The 23,857-nt window shown below is 43.2% G+C and overlaps 1 protein-coding gene across 50 annotated transcripts in view; it reads right to left on the bottom strand.

The window, feature by feature from the left end:
- The window catches only part of LOC110506300 (MAP kinase-activating death domain protein), an 82,723-nt gene that overhangs the window by 15,827 nt on the left and 43,039 nt on the right, over positions 1 to 23,857 (bottom strand). For 3 of the 50 annotated variants that reach the window (XM_090221800.1, XM_090221825.1, XM_090221795.1), the window contains 19 exons: positions 21,315 to 21,474; positions 20,713 to 20,813; positions 20,157 to 20,377; positions 19,673 to 19,926; positions 19,269 to 19,408; positions 18,755 to 18,868; positions 13,986 to 14,100; positions 13,484 to 13,670; positions 13,205 to 13,355; positions 10,130 to 10,339; positions 8,558 to 8,614; positions 6,796 to 6,899; positions 6,373 to 6,456; positions 5,671 to 5,829; positions 5,324 to 5,456; positions 3,677 to 3,739; positions 3,051 to 3,171; positions 2,841 to 2,946; positions 2,588 to 2,698 (listed from right to left, as the gene is read on the bottom strand). In XM_090221800.1, coding sequence (XP_090077926.1) covers positions 2,588 to 2,698; positions 2,841 to 2,946; positions 3,051 to 3,171; positions 3,677 to 3,739; positions 5,324 to 5,456; positions 5,671 to 5,829; positions 6,373 to 6,456; positions 6,796 to 6,899; positions 8,558 to 8,614; positions 10,130 to 10,339; positions 13,205 to 13,355; positions 13,484 to 13,670; positions 13,986 to 14,100; positions 18,755 to 18,868; positions 19,269 to 19,408; positions 19,673 to 19,926; positions 20,157 to 20,377; positions 20,713 to 20,813; positions 21,315 to 21,474 — 2,591 coding nt within the window. The remainder of the gene's footprint in view (positions 1 to 2,587; positions 2,699 to 2,840; positions 2,947 to 3,050; positions 3,172 to 3,676; positions 3,740 to 5,323; positions 5,457 to 5,670; positions 5,830 to 6,372; positions 6,457 to 6,795; positions 6,900 to 8,557; positions 8,615 to 10,129; positions 10,340 to 13,204; positions 13,356 to 13,483; positions 13,671 to 13,985; positions 14,101 to 18,754; positions 18,869 to 19,268; positions 19,409 to 19,672; positions 19,927 to 20,156; positions 20,378 to 20,712; positions 20,814 to 21,314; positions 21,475 to 23,857) is intronic. The other 47 variants (XM_090221802.1, XM_090221826.1, XM_090221796.1 and 44 more) reach the window with 28 other exon arrangements.

Raw genomic sequence — 23,857 nt, 5'->3', positions numbered from 1 at the left:
TTTTGATTTTTTTTGGGGGGGGGTATTGTTGTTCCATGTATTGAATCTGTTATTCAACGCTTTTCTATGGTCTAAAAGCAATAATGGCCAAATCAAAAGTTTCATCCCCGGCTTAGACAGGGCTTAGACTCTAGAGCATGGGTGTCAAACTCTGGCCCGTGGGCCAAATTTGGCCCGCGGGGTAATTATATTTGGCACGCGAGACAATACCAAATTACTACTAGAGCTGGCCCGCCGGTATTATAAACCTGTTTGTCTTGTTTGTGGAGTCAACGTGGCTGTAAGTAAGGAGTACAACATTAGACGACACTATGAAACGAAACACCATGACAAATACAAGGACCTGGACATGACTCAAAGGAGCCAGAAAGTAGAGGAGATGAAAAGAAGTTTGGTTTCACAACAGAATATGTTTAAAAAAGCCACATCACAAAGCGAGGCTGCTGTAAAGGCTAGTTATTTAGTGGCAGCAGAGATCGCAAAATCAGCCCGGCCCTTTAATGAGGGAGAGTTCATGAAAAAGTGCATGATGAAGGTTTGTGACCTCGTATGCCCAGAGAAAAAACAAGCATTTTCAAACGTGAGCCTGAGCAAGAACACAGTAGCTGATCGCACATGTGATCTTGCTACCAATCTGTATGACCAGCTGATGGAAAAGGGAAAAGATTTTGTTGCGTTCTCCCTCGCTGTGGATGAGAGCTGCGACGCATCTGATACTGCTCAGCTGTCAGTCTTCATCCGTGGAGTGGACTCAAATCTGTGTGTTACGGAGGAGCTATTAGGATTCAAATCAATGCATGGCACAACCACAGGAAAGGAAATCTTTGAGGAGGTTTCCAAATGTGTAACTGAAATAAAGCTGCCGTGGGATAAACTCGTTGGATTAACGACAGATGGTGCGCCAGCGATGTGCGGTAAAAAGAGTGGACTGGTGGGCATGGTTCGGGAGAAGATGCGGGAAGAGAACTGTGCAGGTGAGCTAACTGTTTACCACTGCATCATACATCAGGAAGCACTGTGTGCCAAAGCCCTAAAGATTGAACATGTTATGACCACAGTAACACAGGTAGTTAACTTTATAAGAGCCAAAGGTCTAAATCACCGCCAGTTTAAATATTTTCTGGAGGAGTGTGGTTCGGAATACGCAGACGTGCCGTATCACACAGAGGTGAGATGGCTAAGCAGAGGAAAAGTACTGAACAGATGTTTCGAGCTGCGTGAGGAAATATGTAAATTCCTGGAAACCAAAGGGAAGGATACAGCAGAGCTCTGGGAGCAAAAGTTCCTGTGTGAGCTGGCCTTTCTCTGTGACATCTCGAGCCATCTCGATGCGCTGAACCTGCAGCTTCAGGGGCGGGGGCGCATCATCACAGACATGTACGCTGCAGTGAGGGCCTTCAAAACTAAACTGTGCCTGTGGGAGAATCAGATGCTGCAAGGAAACCCTTGCCATTTTCCCTGCTGCCAATCCATAAAAGCGCAGATCTCTACCGCCGTGTTCCCATGCGCACAGTTTGCTGAAAAACTCAGTGTTCTCGCCGCTGAGTTTAGCTGGCGATTTGCCGACTTCGATGCCCAGAAATGCAAGTTTGAACTGCTTAGTAATCCCTTCGCAGTTGATGTGGAAAATGCACCAACCAACATCCAAATGGAGCTGATTGAACTCCAGTGCAACGACACGCTGAAGTCAAAGTATGATGCTGTGGGCGCCGCACAGTTTCCACGGTTCATCCCTGACACAATGCCTCAGCTCCGCACCCAAGCTGCTCAGATGCTCTCCATGTTCGGCAGCACTTATCTATGCGAGCAACTTTTCTCCTCGATGAAGATGACCAAAACAACTCACAGGAGACGTCTGACTGATGAACATCTTCGCTCGATACTGAGGATTTCTTCAGCTCAGAGCTTGAGCCCAGACATTGATGAACTAGCATCCAAGAAGAGATGCCAGGTATCTGGCTTGGGCACATCAGATTAGACCAGTGTGCAATAATTAACGTTTTCTTTATGCACTTTTTTCTTGCTACAAGGCATGGGCTTGAATGGTTGATTGATTTATTATCATTTTATTTGTAAAATTATTAGCCAGTGGAAAAAGTTTATTTTGGTATTTAAATCAGAAGGCTGCAAATAGAAAAGAGGCATACAATTTTTATTTAAATTTTATTTATTTAATAAATGAATGCCATTGATGTGTTTTTTCATTTGAAATTCGATTTTGCATGTCTCCACTATTAAATTATATATTGTATGGTAATAAGCGATGCTTGTTCCATATTCAATGTTAAAGCAAAACTTGTTTGGGTCCATATTAAAAGGTTAATTTGTTCAATGTTGGCCCATGACTTTGTTCAGGTTTTACATTTTGGCCCACTGGGTATTTGAGTTTGACACCCCTGCTCTAGAGGGTTAAACAAATATTAGCAACACTGATATTCTCACACACACTAAAAACATGTGTTGCATAAAAGGATCTGGCTCGAAGGACCACATAAAACGTTGAATCTTTATGCCACTTGGTAGAACAGTTGACTGCCTTAGTGGCTCCTATTTGATTGAAGAGAGAGAATCATTGGTTCTTTCTTACCAAATTAGCCAGTTTGTCCAGACACTCGTTGATCTCCTGGCTGTGGCTAAGGCCGATGTGGGACTTCCCCATCAGACGCCTCACCTTCTTCCTGATGTCATTCTTGTTCACCTGGACAGACAGAGAAGGACATACAGACAAACTTAGCAAGAGACGTCGGAAGATATGCGATGCCTACTTATCTGAACATTCGTAGTTGCTGCAGTTGACATACGGGGGTTACGGAGTGAAACATTGTGTGTGATAGACCCACCTTAACCATTAGCATGTAGGCGATCATATTGTGCAGTAGAGTAGCTAGCAGCCTGTCCTCATCGTCCTCCAGACGCTTACGGTCGTGGTCCCCGAGTGACAGGTATCTGTGTAAACAGTGGTAACCATCAGCCTCTAAACAGGAAACACAGCTATACAAGGATGGCTGTCATTTCAAAAATACAGATCCACTCTAATAGGCAACCTGTACCTGTCAATCATCTCTTGAGGTCCCTGGTCCATACCCATCCCCTCCCTCTCCAACATGACAGCATCCAAGTAAGCATCCTCCCAGAACTGGACCTGGTCCCACAGTGTAGAGCGCTCCTTACCTACATAAATACAACACTCACTGCTTATCTGTATCCAAAAGGACACACACTTACACAAAAACACATCATGACCACAATCACAAGGGCACACACAAAAAAAAGACAAAACTAGTCTACAAAATCATCCACAGGTCAAAATCACCTTCACACTGACAACTACTGTACATGTCGCCCCACACTCACCAGTAGACGTGCATGAACATACACATGATCCCACAGAACCGTACATAACTGCACACACATAAACACACACACAAACGAACACGCACCCATACGAACACACACACCAGACCATGTGATTGTTGAAAATGTTTTGTCAACCAAGAGACATCGTCTCTTGTTTACTTGTCCATAGGAGCCCTGCTGCATTGTTTACAACACCAACCACTCAGTGTGATGGGAAACCCAGTGGCGGTAAAGATCAAAGCAGCACATCAAAGCCCAGGTGGGCATTTCATCCAAGCACAAACATAGAAGGTCAAAAGGTGAAAGAGGTCAGCCCTACTCAGAGAGAACGTTTCCATGGCAGCATCCTCCAGCTGGTCCCACATGGAGCTCTTGTCGCGCCCTGCAAGGTGTTCCCGGGACACGCAGTAGGGAGGAAGAGGAGCAGCAGAGCAAAGAGGGTTAAGCTCAGAGCTGAGTGGGTTAATGACAAACCAAGCGAAGAGAGAGAGAGAGAGAGAGAGAGAGGAAGGGGTGGAAGCACAAATAAATATACCCAACCTCATTCACTCCAGACCTACCTTCACGCTTTATAGTACAGTTCATGCAGTGTTAGTCAAATAGTGAGAAAGAGTTAGACGTATCAGATTGATATGCAGTACCACTCAAAGGTTTGGACACACCTACTCATTCAAGGGTTTTTCTTTATTTTTACTATTTTCTATATTGTAGGATAAGACATGAAAACTATGAAATAACACATATGGAATCATGTAGTAACCAAAAGTGTTAAACAAATCAAAATATATTTTAAATTTGAGATTCTTCAAAGTAGCCACCCGTTGCCTTGATGACTGCTTTGCACACTCTTGGCATTCTCTCAACCAGCTTCATGAGGTAGTCACCTGGAATTCATTTCAATTAACAGGTGTGTCTTGTTAAAAGTTAATTTGTGGAATTTATTTCCTTCTTAATACGGTTGAGCCAAATCAGTTCTGTTGTGACAAGGTATGGGTGGTATACAGAAGATAGCCCTATTTGATAAAATACCAAATACATATTATGGCAAGAACAGCTCAAATCAGCAAAGAGAAACAACAGTCATTACTTTAAGACATGAAGGTCAGTCAATCCGAAAAAATTTCAAGAACTTTGAGCGTTTCTTCAAATGCAGTCTCAAAAACCATCAAGCACTATGATGAAACTGGATCTCATGAGGACTGCCACAGGAAAGGAAGACCTAGACTTATCCTCTGCTGCAGAGGATAAATTCCTTAGAGTTACCAGCCTCAGAAACTACAGCCCAAATAAATGCTTCACAGAGTTCAAGTACAGTGGGGCAAAAAAGTATTTAGTCAGCCACCAATTGTGCAAGTTCTCCCACATAAAAAGATGAGAGAGGCCTGTAATTTTCATCATAGGTACACTTCAACTATACTCTTGCTTGTTTGTAGGTGACCAAATACTTATTTTCCACCATAATTTGCAGATAAATTCATTAAAAATCCTACAATGTGATTTTCTGGATTTTTTTTCTCCTCATTTTGTCTGTCATAGTTGAAGTGTACCTATGATGAAAATAACAGGCCTCTCTCATCTTTTTAAGTGGGAGAACTTGCACAATTGGTGGCTGACGAAATACTTTTTTGCCCAACTGTATGTATGTATGTATGTATGTATGTATGTATGTATGTATGTGTGTATGTGTTTTGCCTTATAGGAAGGATTCACTCAGCAAGATGACATTACAACGAGCAGCACCGCAGATGTGAGATGAGCACTATGCAAGCCAGCAGAGATGTTTAGCCTCGCGCCTCAACGTTCTTCGATGTTGCGGAAATTGACCTGATATTGTTTACTTTGTGCATGCAACATCTCACTGAGGCTACTAGATATTTACTGTAACTTTTTACCACAAAGTTGAACAGAGGGAGACTAAAGAAGGCACACCACAGCCTTTCTAAAGCATCAGTCATCTGGAACGTACCCAGCAGGCCATCACATAGGTAAATCCTCATGCTGATGTCTTCCAAGGGCTGGGTGGGAGGCCCCTTAGCCACGACAGGCACAAGTTTAGCCTTCGCCTCCTTCACACCAGGCTTCATCTTTTGGGTCTTACCCTGGGAAAACACCACAAAACATAAATCATGGGATAAATTCATCTTGCCAAAGACTTTCAAGATTTTCCTGCATTTACAAGATTGGCATCCACAGGCAGACTTCATGTTCCGCATGCATTTGCACTTATCAACCCCCCCCCCAAAAAAAACAGTTGCACTAATATTAACTGGTGAATCAAGCAGTGTGATCAGCCAGGAAGGACTTTCCACTCACAAACACTGAGCTGGTAGCCGGGTTGGTCTCAACCTCGCTGTCGGACAGTGTTCCCCTGGAGAGGTTGAGATGGGGGGCTTGCCTGCCACCCAAGCCCTCCCCAGCGGTGCTACTCAAGTCACTGTCAGCTCCCAGCGTCTCCCCTGAGCTGTTACTTATCTGGAGGGGTCAGGCGTCAAAGTGTCAGGAGACGAGTGAATATCAGGCATACTGAGACACAGAGAACTCACACTGACTAAGGCTAAAAGAGGCAAGAGTAAGATCAGTACTCCTCAACCCTGCTCTTGGAGAGCTGCAGTACTACAGGTTTTTTTTTTAGGATCACTGAGTTACACTAAGGCTAAGAAACACTGGGGAAGAGGTAGATTAGTATGACACGTACGGTTTTGACAACAGCCATTGTGCCAGGCTGAGACAAAGCAAGACAAGAGATGAGTAGGACTAAAGTTAGCAAAGACTAGAAATGAATCAAGCTCAGAATTTAGTAAGATTGGGAAGCAACCTGGTTTGGGATAAGTGTTACTGGGGATGTATGGCTTGAGCTTAAATGAGTCTGTAGAACCTTGAGTGTAAACCTTGTAAGACTAAGGATAAAAATTGCGCTTTGGGATAAGCGGGCCTTGTGATGAGTCACACTGAGGTAAGGTTGAGAGGGGCTAAGGATTGGGTTGAGATTGTTTCTCTGTGTTGGCCGCGCCCTACCACTGTGCTGGCCTCTGAGTCCTGGCTGGTGCTTCTGGTAAGGACTGGCGGTTCAGTGCCAGTCACAGACTCTGTGTCACTCTTCTGCAAAGCAAGACCGAGAAAGAGAGGTGAGCAGACAGACAGTGGTGTAAAGTACTACTTAAGTTGTTTTTTTGGGTATCTGTACTTTACTATTTATATTTATGGCAACTTTTACTTTACTACATTCCTAAAGAAAATATTGTACTTTTTACTCCATACATTTTCCCTGACACCCAAAAGTACTCATTTTTTTGACAGGAAAATGTCTGACATTTTGAAAAGAATGAGAACCAGCAGACAAGCACCAGAGTTGGGGGACAACCGGCGTGAAACAAGTGTCAGATTCAACGTGTGCATTCTTCACTTAGTTACAAGAGCTGGCTTTGGAAAAGAACAGACCTGGGATCCAGAGGTGACACTGAGGCCACTGTCAGCACTGATCTGGGACTTCTTCTCCTCCGTGTCAGTCAGCTCAGGGTGCTGTTTCTTAGCCCCCTCCGCTCCTGCAGGATACATGTTGTCAGCACAGGTGCCATGCGCACTTCCACACTGCCCCCGTATGGAGTGTCACATGATTGGCAACTGGCGGAGAAGTGGGGGAGGGGGCTGGTGACCTAACTGCTATCGAAAGGCTTGCACACGTCGCACTGAATGTGGATTTAGCGTTCGTCTTCTGATTTGAATGACGACACTTTTCACACGATTCTCCATGTAAAATTGGTGCGCACTCGGTTCGCAAATTATGTTCAGAGGTGCAAGGTACTCTCTGCCAGCAAACGCTATTGGTGTGTCTGACCTCTAATACCATCACTTTGGGATTGACTGGAAATACTGGCCCTACAATAGGGACACTTCATTTAGCCAGAGGATCTTGCCTTTCTTTTTATGTTGTGGAATTCAATGAACAACAGTTACAACAGCTATGTCGTTTTTTTATATTCAGAAAGCAAAGAAATGTATAATAAATCAGTCATGTTCAGTAGGCCAAAACAGAGAGATCATATCTCATTTGTTTTCTGTTGCAAAACATTGTTATGTGTGCCCTAATGAACATGACCCAGCTGTCAGATTTCAATAGTCCAAGCATGTGACTATTCAGAGGCAAGTGGAGAATGCAAAATTAGTAGGAATATTGATAGATGTACATCAAACTGTAATTGACAAGGGCAGATACCAATATAAAAGAGGTCAAAGTTACAAAAATTGACATACAGACTCAGGCAGTTAGGCATGCAGACAAACTGAGGGACAGTCAAAATAGGAGACCATTTTCTGCACAAGTTTGCTTTTAGACAAGCATTGACCAACAGCGCTGTTGTTAATATACCAGTCAGTTGTTGCAGAAACACCTTGTTATGACTCACATAATGCACCTCTAGGAAAATGTTACTACAATTAAACAAATGCTGGCCTGCAATCTGTACATTTTGAAGAGTCCAGGATATCAAACCTTTACATTGGAAGAAAGTACAGTCAATTACAATGGTGCAAATGTACAAATGTTCAATGCAAATGTAACCATGACTTGACTTCTGTGATACATTTGGTCATGCAGCCAACAAACCTGCAAGAGATGTTTGTACTCTAACAAACTATTGTGTATTCATTCATGGCTCAGTTATGTTTTGTTTTTTTGTACAATTGAACTTCTTGCCATGTAGTGATTTTCCAGAAAAGCACATTTGCTAAATTAAAATGCCACAACTGACTTAACTTTGATAGAACCTCAAGAGCCCAGGAAAATAGGGAATGTTTGGGATTAGGTATGGGTCTGACAGACTACATTTCCAATGACTATTTCACAACTCAGTGAATAGGCAAACATATGACAGAGTAGCTCTATAGAAAGAAAGAGGAACTCCCTATATTATGACTCCTGATTTGAGATATGCAAGCGTAACTCAGTTATTCCACTGATATCAAGACATGATTCACCCCAAATTTACAAAACGTTACGTACACACCTCAAATCAAGATTATGGACCTAAAGTCCTAGAATCATTATCCATGTCAACATGATCACTTACATTAACTATTTAAATCATTTGTGACTAATCAACATAGGTAGGTTGGGAAAAGGTGGAGAAAAGGGCGTGGAAATGTTAAGAGCTGGCAGTTGTGCAATACCCCAGTCTTTTTTTGTGTGTGAAAAATATCTTACTCTGTTGTTTTTCCATAGCTTTTTGCTTATCCTTTTCATGGTGCCTGCTCCACAATTCTACCCAAGATGCATTGCAAGCAAGGAGAGAAAGACAGAGAGAGTGTCAGAGAGCTGGTTGAGTAGGCAGGTATGGAGGGTGAGCATTAGATAAACCATAACATAAAACAAAATTGAGCATTAAAAAAATATGTTATTTTAACAATTGAGGATGTTTTGTAATGTCTGAGAGTAGTCACATTTCAGCTTGGCAATATGGAACACTATGACATAATTATCTATATGCAGAGTTAGATCCATTGCCAGTTACTGCTACTGAGGTGTAACATTACAACACACCCAACACTCCTGGACCATGGTCCTGGAGAACCACACAAGGGAGAATTCTGGGGTTCCTTGAAAATGTTCTGTGACCGAGGCGTTAACTTATTGGCTAGCAGTGTGTGGCTCTCCAGAACCAGTGTGACAGAGGCAGCAGGGCTTGGTGAAGGGCATGGAATGGGGACGGAGTGGCCGGCCGGCTAGCCAGCAGGTTGAATGGAGCTGTTGCAGAAGCAGGGGTGCAAGTCTCAAAAAGACATTCTGTAGAATTGAAGCTGCATCTTCCCAAAGAGAGAAAAGGGGCTGGTGAAGTGAGGGTAGGTTGGTAGGTAGGGAGATTGAGGGAGTTGGGTGAATCTGTCCCCTGTATACAGACCCAAAGCAACATTTGAGATAGTAGAATGGTGGTTGAAAGGAGAAGCAATGCTTCACTCCTTTTCCACGATGGTCAGTGTTAAATTATCCCTATCACTAAACTAAATGCCAACTGTGGCTTGCTAACGGTGAGCATGACATTTGTCTCTTCCTTGGGCCTGTTTACTGGGGAGTGACGCTCCACCCTCCATGCTAGAGCTGAGAGAACTTCTACTTGTACAGCACGCTTTAAGGAAACCTGCAGTAAAGGCAGAGACAGGTGGTCAGACTCCTTAGCACGGTACTGCAGATTTGGAGTTTCGAGAAGACAACAGAAAACGAAAGACATGCACAGTCAAGGTGCTAGGAGGCAAACAAAGGAGTGCTCCACGAGAGGTGGAGGCAAACAGGGGCACTCAACATTCAGAGGGTGGGAAGAACACATAACACATCCAGGCCAGGGGGGGGGGAATGGGACTCAATGCAATAATTCACACACGCCTACACCGCTCAAAGCTGTTCCAATCTCACACACATAGCAACATATTATCCAAGGCCAGATCTGGAATTCAAATTTGTCAAATTTGGTTGGAGTTGCATGATGTGCAAATATGCAACCTGTGTACAAATATTACTGCAAACCAGCATAGTGTATTTATGTTCCAAATATATTTCAGAGTTTTACAGCTTTAAATGCTGACCCATTGGGCGCACATCAGTGGTGTGGGTCAAAGTGGATGGAATATCATAAGGGGCTCTTTTTCTAAGGGTAAAGCACTCCCCTTGTTGCCTGGTTGGAGAGAGGTGGGTCAAGGGGTAGGGCAGGGTTTAGACTGGTGAGCAGGGGGGAAAGGGGTGCTCTCAGAGCGCATGCAAGGGGGGATGGGGTGGGCTACACACCAATGGAGGCAATAAAATTCTCCTCGTTCAGACTCCGGGTGTCAAAGTGGTGGGTGTCTTTTCCCCCCGAGGTGGGGTGCGGCAGTTGGAGACGGGGAACGAGGAGGAGCACCGGGGGCCTGGTGCCCTCCATGCGGGCAGACGGGCTGTCCTTGCTGCCCGGGCTGCTTGCAGAGTCACTGGGGCTCCTCTTGTGCTTCTCTGGGTCTACTGGGGCCACCAAGGGGGGAAAAGGGAGAAGAATAGGGAAGAAGGGAAAGAGATAGTAGCGAGAGAATAAAGAAACAGTGTAGAGCTGCAGTAGGAGGTTTGAAGGTTAGAATAGACGGTTGTTTTGTAGGGGTGTGAACGTTCAAGCACTAAAACTAAATTGGGATCCTTAACATTAAGAAAATGATGTGCATACATAAGCTGGGCAGAAGTCTGTGAGTTGTGATTCTGGATGGCCAGATGGCTACCAACACTGACAAGAAACTGCCATGTGGGGAATCGTAAGTGACACATTTCAGCTAGTTTCATCTTGTTCTTGATACCAGGTCTTGTTCTGAGGTAATTAGACTGATTTCATGTCAATGCTAATAATTCACAATAATTCACAAGCTAGCTAATCAACAACTGTAAAGATGTATTTGAGAGACAAAAAGTGCTCATTGTGCAGAATGTGTTTGTGTTCAATAAACATTGGAGACGAAATATAGTTTACATGTTAACAATATAAGCCAATCCAGTCTGTTTTGCCCCATAGTTGCGCATGCATCGCCGTTGCTGCTAAACAACCAACCAGTCTATGCACACATTTTTTTCTGGATGCCTGTGGCGTATTCATTATGCCCATACTGCAAAACGTTTCTTAAACAGAAGTAAAAAGGTAGGGAGCTACTTGCATTTGTTCAATAGAGACTTGTTTAACATCTCTAGGCTAGGGGGCGGTATTTTCACGTCCGGATGAAAAGTGTGCCCAAAGTAAACTGCCTGCTACTCAGGCCCAGAAGCTAGGATATGCATATTATTAGTATATTTGGAGATGAAAACACTCTGAAACAGTTTCTGAAAGTGTTTGAATAATGGCTGTGAGTATAACAGAACTTATTTGGCAGGCGAAACTACAGGACAAACCATCCAGGATTTTGTTGTTGTAGAGGTGACAGTGTTTCAATGGGTTTTCTATGTGGATCCTTGGTTGCAGTTCCTATTGCTTCCACTAGATGTCAACAGTCTTTAGAAATTGGTTGATGTTTTTCCTTTGAGTAATGAAGAAGTAGCCATTTCCTATCTGGGTGGATAGCCAAGTGTACTGTTGTGGTTGGGCGCGCGACCTGAAGCTCGCTCCACTTTCATTTTATCCGCTATTGAACGCAGTTTATCCCATCTTAAATTTTATCGATTATTTACGTTAAAAAATACCTAAAGTTGGATTAGGAAAGTTGTTTGAAATGTTTGGACAAAGTTTACAGGTAACTTATTAGATAATGTCGGGCAAGTAGGAACCGGTGTTTTTCTGAATCAAACGCGCCAAATAAATGAACATTTTGGAGATATAACGATGGAATTTATCGAACAAAAGGACCATTTGTGATGTTTATGGGAAATATTGGAGTGCCAACAGAAGAAGCTCTTCAAAGGTAAGGCATGAATTATATCGTTATTTCTGAGTTTTGTGTCACGCCTGGCGGGTTGAAATATGATTGTCATGTGTTTGTTTGATGGGGTGCTGTCCTCAGATAATAGCATGGTTTGCTTTCGCTGTAAAGCCTTTTTGAAATCTGACACGGTGGCTGGATTAACAAGAAATAAAGCTTTAATTTGGTGTATTGCACTTGAAAGTAAATTGTATGAAAGTTAAATATTTCTAATTATTTAATTCGAATTTGGCGCTCTGCCATGTCACCGGATGTTGTCAAATCAATCCCGTTAACGGGATTTGATCCCTAAGAAGATGCAAAATGTTTTGCAACTATTTAGACTAATGATTACATGTGTTCAGTCTCCGGTCTGTTGCGTGTAGAATATTCTAGTTTATTCATTGATGATAGGCCCTGCTTTACTGAAGTTGCGAGACATTGTAGGCCAAGAAATTGCGAGATGCAGCTTTTGATTGCCGATAGGTAGGCCTAGTGCACGGTTCTGTCTGCCTGCCTGGTGCCCGACATGCCTATACTGTGCCCCTCCCCTCCCTCTGTCCCTTGCTAGCTAGCTATGAAATATGTGAGTGTATTCTCGTAAGTACGGCAACTAATCAATTTCTTGCGTTCCAAAAAAAATCCAAATTTTAGGAGTGATTCCTAGCAGAATCCAATCTTAGCACTTAGAAATGGGAGTCGACATGCAAGGAGTCGAAGAATCATTTATTTTGGAGTCGATGCTCCAACAGTACGTCATCGTCGTTAACGGTTGGAAAAATGGCAGAGAAAGGCAAGCAGCGAAGTCCTGTATTGCAATATTTTAAGAAGTTACGTGAGGAAGGAAATGTAAACTTTGCAAGGTGGAATTGAGGTACAGTAATGGCAGTAGATGTGCAATGCTTACCCATCTAAAAGGGATGCACTGAGACCCAACCCGTTGCTGGCAGTAGCAAAGCTGCATTGTGAATTGAATTGTGAGTTGAATTTTTATTAAATGTTTTTTTTTTTTTTATGTTATTGTTTGTCACATCCCTAGTTGTAATTCGCTCAGTGAATGCTTAATTAAACTGCAAAGGTCACCTCAAAATTAGGCATGCTTTGGCAGTACTGACCCAGAGATTAAACCTGAACTCACTGTTGTAAAAACATATTGCTTACTTTTCAGATGAGTTGATAAAAGAAAAAGACAAAAAAGGCTGGAACCAGAAATGATCCAGATTGCACTCCTTTTCCTATCCAATACTTACATTGCCTTTAAGTGGAGTGTATGAAACGCTGTTAAGCACTTCTTTGCTTTGGTTTCAAACGAGAATAAAGCAAAGGGTAACTTTAATTTTTTCCAGAGGAAATAGTTAAGTCATCGTTTGGGAGGGGGCATGACATGCTGATTAAATGTGTCCTTTGAGAGAAAATGTTGACACTTTTAGTTGACTAAAGGTTTTCTGAACGTTACCTTTGGTTTGGTAGTGGGTGCGTGCGATTTCCAGCAGAACGAAGACGCTGGCCATGCCTCCAAGCCCGGCATTGGTGTACGAGTGTTCCAGACTAGAAACGGTGCACTTCAGTATGTCTAACATGCCCTTGTAAACCTTCCTGCCAATCTCCTGAAGAGTAGAACACACACGCACGGTTTAATTGAAAGGTGTTATTCAGCTTTAATTCAAAATCAAGGTTAAAAAACACAATTACATCTTCTCTCCCCCTCTCTTGCCCAATTTCTTTCTACACTCACCACATCACGGATGACCTCCTGCCTGACATCCTCCTCGGACTGGACGGCACGGTTCAGCTTGCTCAGCACGAAGACGCGCAGCTGCTCGTTCTCCAGCAGGCGGCGTACCTTCTTCATGTTGAGCCAGCCCACGCCTTGGCCATCCAGCACGCTCTGCACCACCTCCTTCAGGAACTGCTGGTTCTCACTGGGACAGACCCAACTCTGGTTCAGTCACTCAGATCACACTCCCCTTTTTGGTATACGTCACCACTGGCTCTTAAGTTAGACAACCCTTCTCCTAAAGAGGATTGATATATCAGCTATCCAGGTCTGTCATTTGACATTATATTGGCAAGAAAGTTTATGACAACCAGCTTGTTTTTTGATGGCCAACAGGATACCATGAAGACATTATGCCATGAAGGTGGTAAACTAATTCAAATATGGCAGTCAGCGTGAGTTGTCAAATAATGCCATGACAGCAAAGTCCTGGTAATACAGTCTCATAGAGGTCTGTTACCTGGTGTTGTTGGCACGACCCTGGGGCGAAGGGGACTCTCTCTTGACCGTGGGACTGTGCTTAATGACTGACGACTTCTGGTCAACAAGCGCCCTGGGGGGACCGCGGGCGCCTCCTGCAGGAGTCATATAGAACATAGTAAATACCATGGAAAACACAAAACCATAACCAACGACAAGTCGGGGACATACAAACAGAAATAGTAGCCGACTTGATACAGGAGGAGCTTATACACTTCACTACAAAGCCCCTAAATCACAGTCTACAATGTACTAATTAGAAAACCACATCAAAGACTAACAGACAAAGATGGGACACATCCTGCATACATGAAAGGACACACTCACACACACACATTTTCAGTGGCGGGGACACTAACTAATGACTAGCGGAGCTACAGGTTTCATATTCAGACACTAAAAGGTGAGGGACAGATCAACTGGGACGCCACACAGAAGGAGTCAATATGGCGCTGTGTTTGGGCATCACACATCGGCAGAGAACAGAGGCGAGATCAGATTGGAGCGGGATCTGCATGGCAACAAGACAAGTTGTGTGTCATGCAGAAAAAGAACAAAAAAATACAGATGGGTCGACAATCACACACACACACGGCTAACGGAACGCTCCACACTGTAGTGTTCATACTGTTAGTCACCTTGTACAGTTTGACAGACACTCACATGAACACACAGTGCCATGGCATACAACAGTATGGTGGATCCCCTGCAGAGATTTGGCCTGTGAACAATATTATTATCAAACTGATTAGAATATTGTTGCGCCGACATAGCTTACCCACTGGACAGACCTCAGTTCAACGTCTATTTTTGATTTACATTTGGTTGAGTTGTCAACTAAAGAGAATCAACACCAAACAAAAAAAATTATTCCCTGACGTTGATGACTTTTTGCAAATCCAAATCAGTTTTCCACGGTGATTCAGCATCACTTTTTTTTAATGACGTGGAAACAACGTTGATTCAACCAGTTTTTGCCCCGTGGGTAGCCTGTTTGACACTTTGAACATTTAAGCTAAAGGTAATGTCTTGAATGTGAGGATAAAAATAAATACATCCACCAAATATGCATTGGATCCTTGTCATAAACAGACAACGGCTGTTACCGGTATATATCCAATTTTACCATGGCATTACATAGGCATGATTGTAGGCTCTATCACCGCATGTTACCAAAGACCTCACCTGACAACGAAGCCATTTTGCCCCACATTTTCCGAAGCATCGTCCATAAGTCGTACAACATGCATCAAAGCACTTCAAACAATTCCATTCCATTTGATCACTGTGGTACTGGTACAGATGCTCAGTAACCACAAAGCCAGCTCAGTGTCCAATGACAACGCCAATCAAAACCGGTGACTATGAGTTCAGGAAGTAAGACAGAACAGCACTCTTGGTGCTGCGAGACCGCACTCCTTAATTCAATTAACAATGAAACCGTGTTTAAAACTAACTGCCAGCACTGGAAGAATGATGTCATGCCTTACCTACAGGGTAGCAGTTTTGATTGGCTAAGGCCTGCCTCCACTGGCAAGGTGATGGGAGGTCTAGGTGTGTATGTGTGAGACCAAAGAGGTGGCCAAACAAGCAAATATAGCTTCTTGCTTGGCTTGGAGAATAATGGGAAAGCTGATGTTGACCAACTCGAATCAACATCTTGTCAGGTCCCATACAATACTGTGGAATGCAGAGACTTAGATTGGCACAAAAAATAAAATAATGAATGGCATCATCTTCACAATTGTCAATATGGGATGCACAGCTTCTAACAAGCTAAGATCGCGAGGGCCCAACTCAAACTAACGCAAAGAAGTGTGGATGGGTGGAGTGACTCGGCAAAGGTTAGTGATTGGGGGAACAGTCACTGTGGATGGTGAAAGACAACAGGACCGACTCAATGTATGATGATGAATGATCTCTCGATGGTGCACGTCAGGTGACAGAGGAGTGAGAGAGTGAGCGAGGAGGATGCTGGGAGATGTAGTTGACTGGCTAGGAGAAGCATGCAGCCCACGCAGTTTTAAAGGGCGGAACCCACCTTCTCCACTCACCGGACCGGCCTCTGTAATTATCTCCATTAGAGAATTTAGTCCAAATACTGGACACAAAACCCAGAATTAGTGCAGAGAAGTGGAAAGAGGGACAGAGAGGGACACCGGCCCAGACCGAACCAGTCTGAACATCAACCCACAACACACATGCACTGCAACACATTGACAGAGCGCACAAAGAGTGCAGAAAATAAAAAGGAGAAAAAGAAAGAACGAGGGAGACCAAGGAAGGGGGAAGGACATTTCTTACAAAGAAATGTTGGGACTTAGTCTCAAAAGGTTATAGCCATTACATTTCATGACCAATCCTACATGTGGTGATTGTTAGGACCACTATATCTTTTTAGACCATCTAGGGGTGGGAGAAAGCATTTGCCAATTTTAAGTGTCTACGTCCAGAAGAGAGCGAGTTTATGGGCTCTCGGACCACAGAGACCTCAGACGGAGAACACACAAGAACGATGGAGAGCCACCGAACAAGCAAGGTAACAGACCGCACAGAGCAAGGAGATCAGGTGTCAGTTTCATTTCAATTCCAGTCCACTTGGGTAATCAATTGTACTTCAATCGATGAAATGAAAAATCCTCATCGAAAGCAATGGGTAATTTGACATTCAGGAACTGAAATTTGAGTAGAATTGAAAACGGACTTGAGCCCAACCCTGCTGGGAAACCAAGAGAAAAAAACACTAAATGTGAAAATGCCACATAAAATATGTATGCAAATTAAGAGATCTGTCGTCTATAAATGTGTGCATCATAGCGCATCAGACTCCCACCAAACAGAGAGGAATAACAAGGAAACAGAGGGAAGGATATGGATATACATGAATGAAAATACAGGTATATCTCCTAGTATGCAAAGAGAAAAAAACACTAAATGTGAAAATGCCACATAAAATATGTATGCAAATTAAGAGATCTGTCGTCTATAAATGTGTGCATCATAGCGCATCAGACTCCCACCAAACAGAGAGGAATAACAAGGAAACAGAGGGAAGGATATGGATATACATGAATGAAAATACAGGTATATCTCCTAGTATGCAACCTGAGTAATATGGACTCAGGTAGGATCAAATAAGGGTCAAAGATGGAGCTAGTTGTAGGGTAAAACAGACCACCACACCAGACAATAACATACCCGGACTGTCTGGACCCGGGCTACCCGGGGTACTAGCCGGGCTGTCATCTGAACAGTCAAGACAAAACAAAATCACCATCAAAAGGATAAAAATAAACAAATGTTGTTGCTATGGCAGCGATCTCACACAGCGTGGGGTTATTGAGTATCTCACACAGCGTGGGGTTATTGAGTTTAACACATGCATTTCTTATGTTCTCTCACAAATGTTCCCTTAACAAAATCAGGCAACCATGTGGGATTGGGAACATTGAAAACGGGGTCCTCAATATCCGCCTATTGCCTAACTTACATCAACATGACAGTCCACAGACAGACAAATACAAATTTAGAATGAAAGTCTATTCATTCAAAAAAAAAAAAAAAATCAAAATAAAGATTTCTACAAACCTTCCTCAATTTCCTCCTCTATGTCAAAATTAAAATATTCTATATTTTTGTAAATTAAAATAATTAGAGGGGAAAAGACAAAAGGAAATAAAATAGACATTTACATGGTGAAGTTGCATAAATGCTAATACTGTGTAGCCTAAACATCTCAGCATGAGCACTGAATGCTTACTTGACATACTGTCAATACTAACTTTACTTAGTGCAAACAAAACAACAGCCTCTTAGGAAGAAATATGCTGATGTTAAAGAAGTTCAACATGTCAGTCAGAGTTACACATTGTTATGTCATCTTCTCTCCTTCCTTCTCCACACCAGGTTAAAGTAGGCCTAACTGTCCAGTGAAAATCTTACTTTGAAAAGTAATATTCTGTTAACCCGTACCCGAATCATGTTGCTAACTCATCCCATACTTGTATTTGTGGACAAAGCATAAATTGGATGGAAAAAAAACCCCACCTCAAAGTCAGTTTATAAAAAAAATACTTGTTATTTCCTCATAGAACATGACATCACGTTGGCTCATTGAGCTGGCCAATCAGCGGTCTACAGTGGTTTTAATGACTTGTATACTCCGACACCATTCTGTTGTTGGGGTATGCCCACATAATTCAAACAAAGAAAGCTGCTTTTAAACATACTTAATAAAAATAAAATAAAAATTGAATTAAAACTATTTCACTCATATTGTAATTAATTATTGGTCAAATTTCTAAGAAATCTGAAAACACTGGACAGTTACTTTAAATGATTAAGTTTACTGTAGCTTATGCTCAATGTGTCTTATCAAGATAAATAGCAGACACGATACGGTGTATAAAGCACTCCAAATGTTATTTTTAATGCCCATGACAAAACAAAGACCTTAACACTTTGTAACCACTAAAAGAGCTGTATGGACAACCCTTTGAACTTTGAAAGGGCATTGTTTTTAGTAGACAGCCTGCCTCTACTGCCTTCAACTGACAAACCTGACCGCAATCGGCTGTAGGGCGCAACAACTGTACAGAAAACAGATAGGAGGGGAATACAGCCACAGAGAGTGAAATGGAGAAGGAGATGAGATGGATAAAAGTCAGAGATAGAAAGAGAGATGAAGGAGGAGTGACGATAACGTGAAAGGTGGACAAAACAGGGCAAAGGGCTGCATTAGTACTGTACCTTTGAGATTGGGGAAGGGCCCAGCCCCAGCGGCCTTCTCCCTCAGCCCCCCCTTGTTGGGTACAGACAGGTTGGAGAGGCTAAAGCTGGAACCGTGGTTCTTGTACAGATTACCTGCAGTGAAAGAGAGAGCGTCACTGATGAAGTTTATCAAAGCAACCAACATTTAACCATGTTTCACCATCCTATAGTATTACCTACCGGTGATGATTTGCAGCCCATCGTCAAGTTCCATTTCAATCCCAACCTAGCTGGCAAATATTGCCAATTTCTGGTTGTAAACTATACATTTCTGGTTGTCTTCCTGGTTGAGAAGACCAGCAACCAGTATTGCCCGCTGGATAACCCTTACCCATTCCCCCTTCAGTGTCCAAAGATCCCATAGGACAAGATAGACGAGCAGAAGGGCAAAAAAGCTCCGCTTTGGAGGACAAAGTCTAACCGTCACCTATCCAGCCCTTTCAGATCTGTGACTATCATACAACTGAAATTGACCCTGGTTAAGGAGACTCACTGGCAAAGGACATGAGGCCCCCAAAGCCATCGCTGCTGTTGTTGGAGATGGTGGAGTTTGGAGAACTGTTGCGGGAGTCGCCCTCTCCGTCCGACTCTCCGGGCAGCTTTAGGCTGCTGGGCCTCAGGGGGCGTTGGGCTCTGTGGAGTAGAACAAGTGTTGGAGGTCTGGGTCAGTTAGAGGTCTGTCACGCTCTGTTAGCTTAGTTTTTCGACTGCTACACCAGAGGCATATCACAGACGCAGAATTCAGAAGCGGAGACTTAGTTGAGTGAGTGTGTTTAAGAGATGTATACTTCAGTTTTTTTTTAAACTATGTTTTCAGAATGTGTGGTTTATGATGCTTGTTTGTGTGTACATCGTTATGGCGTAGGTGTGTTGTAACGTAGGTGTGTTGTAACGTACTTGTTGCCATTGAGGTTCTGGTTGAACCGGGGTGTGTACGTCTCCTCTTGGTCTTCTGCCTCAGGGTCCTCCTCAGCGGGGAAGCCATACTGAGGCTCAAAGTAGGGGTTGTCGTACTCTCCCTTCTTATTGGCTGGTCCCACCGGGGCAGCGTCTGGGGGAGGTCTGGAGAAAGGCGGAGCGCCCAATCCCGGGACAGGGTTCTGTAGAGCTGTACTGGCCAATGCCTCCATTTCCACTGGTTCTGCCTGCTCCTGGACACAATGAACATCAATCAATGGACACTAATGGTTGATATTCAATACACAAGATTTCTTCTTCCTTCTCATAAAGTGACAAAAACTCAAGCAAAGATTTAATTATAGCCATTAGGTTCTCATGTTCTCAAATACAAACACAAGTTGCCAAAAATGTCAGTTGCTAAAAACACATATCGTGTTAACTGCATCATTTTATACAGGTGTAAATTGAGGGGTTCACTGACATTGTTGACTCCCTGGATGATTGTGCTGGGGCTGGAGCTGGCGGTTGTGCTGGAGCTCGAGCGGAGGGCTTGTCCATCAGGAGGTTCAGGAGCTCCGTCGCCCCCCTCGGGCAGTGCCTTCTCTTGGGGGAGGGGACCGTCTCCTCCCTTGAACTCCTGGAAGTCCTGGAACTCCACTTCGCTGGCGTCTCCCAGTGCGGCGTGGGTAGGGGGATCCAGGTCTACGACACCAAAAGACAGATATTAGTTAGTGTTGATGGCAAAAGCGTCACAAAACAAAATGTTTAGTGACGGTTTCTGAAAGGAATTGATCATTTTAGGTTGCCATTTTTCAAGATGAAAACAATTGTCGGTTATTATAGTCAGTGGAATTTACCGTTTTTTTGTCATAACAATAAGTATGTGTAAGCTAGGTGGTTCTTGGGCTGCAATTACACAGGCAGCCCAAATCTGATATTTTTGTCACTATATTGGTCTTTTGCCAATAATTGGGTAAAATAATAGAATTGGGTTTCCTGGGTAAATGCAGCCTTGGTGAAATGGCACAGATACTTACTTGGCATGTCCCCTTGGATGTCACATTTGATCATTTCGCTCACCAAGTCTCCAAGTGACGAGTAGGAAGAACTGGAGTCATCGTAGTCAGCCTCACTGTCACTGCCACGGAGACAAAACAGAGTAGCATTACCCCAGACCCCATCCTGGTGACACCTTACATGTCTACAGAAGGCTAACTGAAAAACGCTAACTAACCCTTTCTCAGACTAAAATTAACCTCAACTCATACCATCATTTCTAGCAAGACCAGCAAGCTAACTATTGAGCCAACTGGCAAATCTACTAGTTAATGTTTAGAGTTCGCCATCTAGTGGCATTCTATAGCCTACCATGCTGCTTCTTCTGCACTGTCTCCGTCGGCCGCACTTGCACACACACAAACACACAAATGATGCACACTTACACAGATCAAACACTGGAAAGGACCTCCTTTCAGATCTAGTTTTTTTACGCAGCTAAATGGCGCACTAACATGTTTTCCACATTGACAGTACCTGGCACTGAAAAAATCGTTAATTTAACATTTTGTCAATTATATTATAACAGTAGTATCAAAAAAAAACATTATACCTTCCAACCGTGGAGGTGTTGTTTTTTTACCTGTCGTCTGTGGGGTCCGAGTCGTTGGCCTCATCTTCTAGGGGTCCGCTCATGGCCTCGGCCAGCCGGGAGCTGCCGTCATACACACGGTAGAACACTGGCTGCAGCTGGTGGGCGTACCACTTGCCCTTGTCTCCGATTAAAGATGGGTCATACACGTCTGCAGAACACAGAGGTACGCTCAGAAACACTATGAAACCTTCAAACTGCCTATATCGCTCATTGAACTATACCGGAGTGCACAAAACATTAGGAACAACTGCTCTTTCCATGACAGACTGACCAGTTGAATCCAGGTGAAAGCTATAATCCCTTATTGATGGCACCTATTAAATCCACCTCAAGTCAGTGTAGATGACGGGAAGGATATAGATTAAAGAAGGATTTTTACACCTTGAGACAATTGAGACATATGTGTGCCATTCAGAGAGTGAATGGTCAAGATAAAATATGTAAGTGCTTTTGATCTGAGTATGGTAGTAGGTGCCAGGCACACCAGTTTGTGTCAAGAACTGCAATGCTGCTGGGTTTTTCATGCTCAATAGTTTCCTGTGTGTATCAAGAACCACCACCCAAAGAACATCCAGCCAACAACTGTGGGAAGCATTCGAGTCAACATGGGCCAGCATCCATGTGGTACGCGTCAAACACCTTGTAGAGTTCATGCCCCGACAAATTGAGGCTTTTCTGAGGGCAAAAGGGGGTGCACCTCAATATTCAGAAGGTGTTCCGAATGATTTGTACACTGAGTGTATATCCACATTTGACCTAAAGAAAGTGCAATAATTGATAGCATAATTCACTTTTTACTTAACCCTTTACACACGTGGAAATGGGCTTATACGGATAGGGCTCAATTGAAATGTTTCTTACAGAAGAAATATGACAAGCATATTCATAACAATGGTAGCAATTGAAAGAGAACAGTTTGGAGATAATTGGAAAATGATTAGACCAAAAGGTGAGTACGCAACAGTTCACCTGACAAGACTGAATCCAAACATTACACTGTTGATTTCGTGTGCATTTTACATTTACTGTACTTTTTTTTGCAAACACTGGATATATTCAGTATCACGATAAGACTATTACTGGGAAATGTGGGGAAGGTCCAACATACTGCAAGACAAAAAATGACAAGGGTTTGAGTGAGAGGACTAAGCGGCTACACACCTTTCTGAAGTGTGCACAGTTCCTAAGCCATTTCAATGCACGTTTATGACTCAAAAGAAGCGTCTTCAACTATACAGGTCCTTTTTTTGTTTGAGCTCTCCTGCTGTGCCGTTGAGGAACTGTAGCAAGAACCCTTGTAGTCGTATCGTATCGCATGGAACACAACCCCGCAATCACACAATTCCTGTTGTTGTTGACTCAATGCAAAAACGGCCCATTATAAAAATCACAATCTGGGTCAGATGTGCACTATTTGAAAGCTGGTTCCATTGCCAATATGACTAGCTAAGTTCTAAAATACTTTCAGGCTTTCACAAGAAACAGATTATAATTTTGGTGCGCTTTGAAAGGAGTCAGTAGTGCATTCAGGTGCGTGGCCAGCGGCAAATTTCCTTCACAATAAACAAACGTAGGCTCATTCTGATCAGAACAACCCAGGGGATGACGCCATGTCATCTTGTAACTGTACATCAAACATAGTATATGATTTTTAGAATTTGGAAATGTAAAGTGCACATTTGGACTCGCGGTTGTTTGGCTTGCTTTAATGACATGAAAGCGGTACCTATCAATAATCCTCAACGTCTCATCTTTCAAAATACCTCGAGTCATCTTTATTTACAGCATTTCCCTCACTAAGACAACCACAAATGTGCTAAAGATGTCCAATTACCAGGAGGGATGGGAGCAACTTCTAGTCGCTTGATGGTCAAGTTCAGAACGTCTGTCAGTCAAAACCCATACAAATCAAACTTTATTTGCCACATGCGCCGACTACAACAAGTGTAGACTTTACCGTGAAATGCTTACTTACAAGCCATTAACCAACAGTGCAGTTCAAGAACAAGAAAATATTTACCAAGTAGGCAAAAAAATAAAAAGTAATAATAAAAAGTAACACAATAAGAATAGCGAGGCTATATACAGGGTGGCATCAGCACCGAGTCAGTGTGCAGGGGTACGGGCTAGTTGAGGTAATCTGTACATGTAGGTGTTGGTGAAGTGACTATGCATAGGCAACAAACAAACAGCGAGTAGCAGCAGTGTACAAAAGGGAGGGGAGGGGATCAATGTAAATTGTCCGGTGGCGATTTTGATGAATTGCTCAGCAGTCTAATGGCTTGGAGGTAGAAGTTGTTGAGGGGTCTTTTGGTCCTAGACGTGGAGCTCCGGTACCGCTTGCCGTGCGGTAGCAGAGAAAACAGTCTATAACTAAACCTTTTGAGGATCTGGGGACCTATGCCAAATCTTTTCAGTCTCCTGAGGGGGAAATGGTTTTGTCGTGCCCTCTTCACGACTGTCTTGGTATGTTTGGACCATGCTAGTTCGTTGATGTGGACACCAAGGAACATGAAACTCTCGACCCGCTC

The sequence above is a fragment of the Oncorhynchus mykiss genome, chromosome 26 (genome assembly GCF_057628025.1).
Source record: "Oncorhynchus mykiss isolate SJ-2025 chromosome 26, ASM5762802v1, whole genome shotgun sequence".
NCBI lineage: Eukaryota > Metazoa > Chordata > Actinopteri > Salmoniformes > Salmonidae > Oncorhynchus > Oncorhynchus mykiss.
Note: the sequence above shows the minus strand (reverse complement) of the source record. Positions and strands in the feature narration are given on the sequence as shown.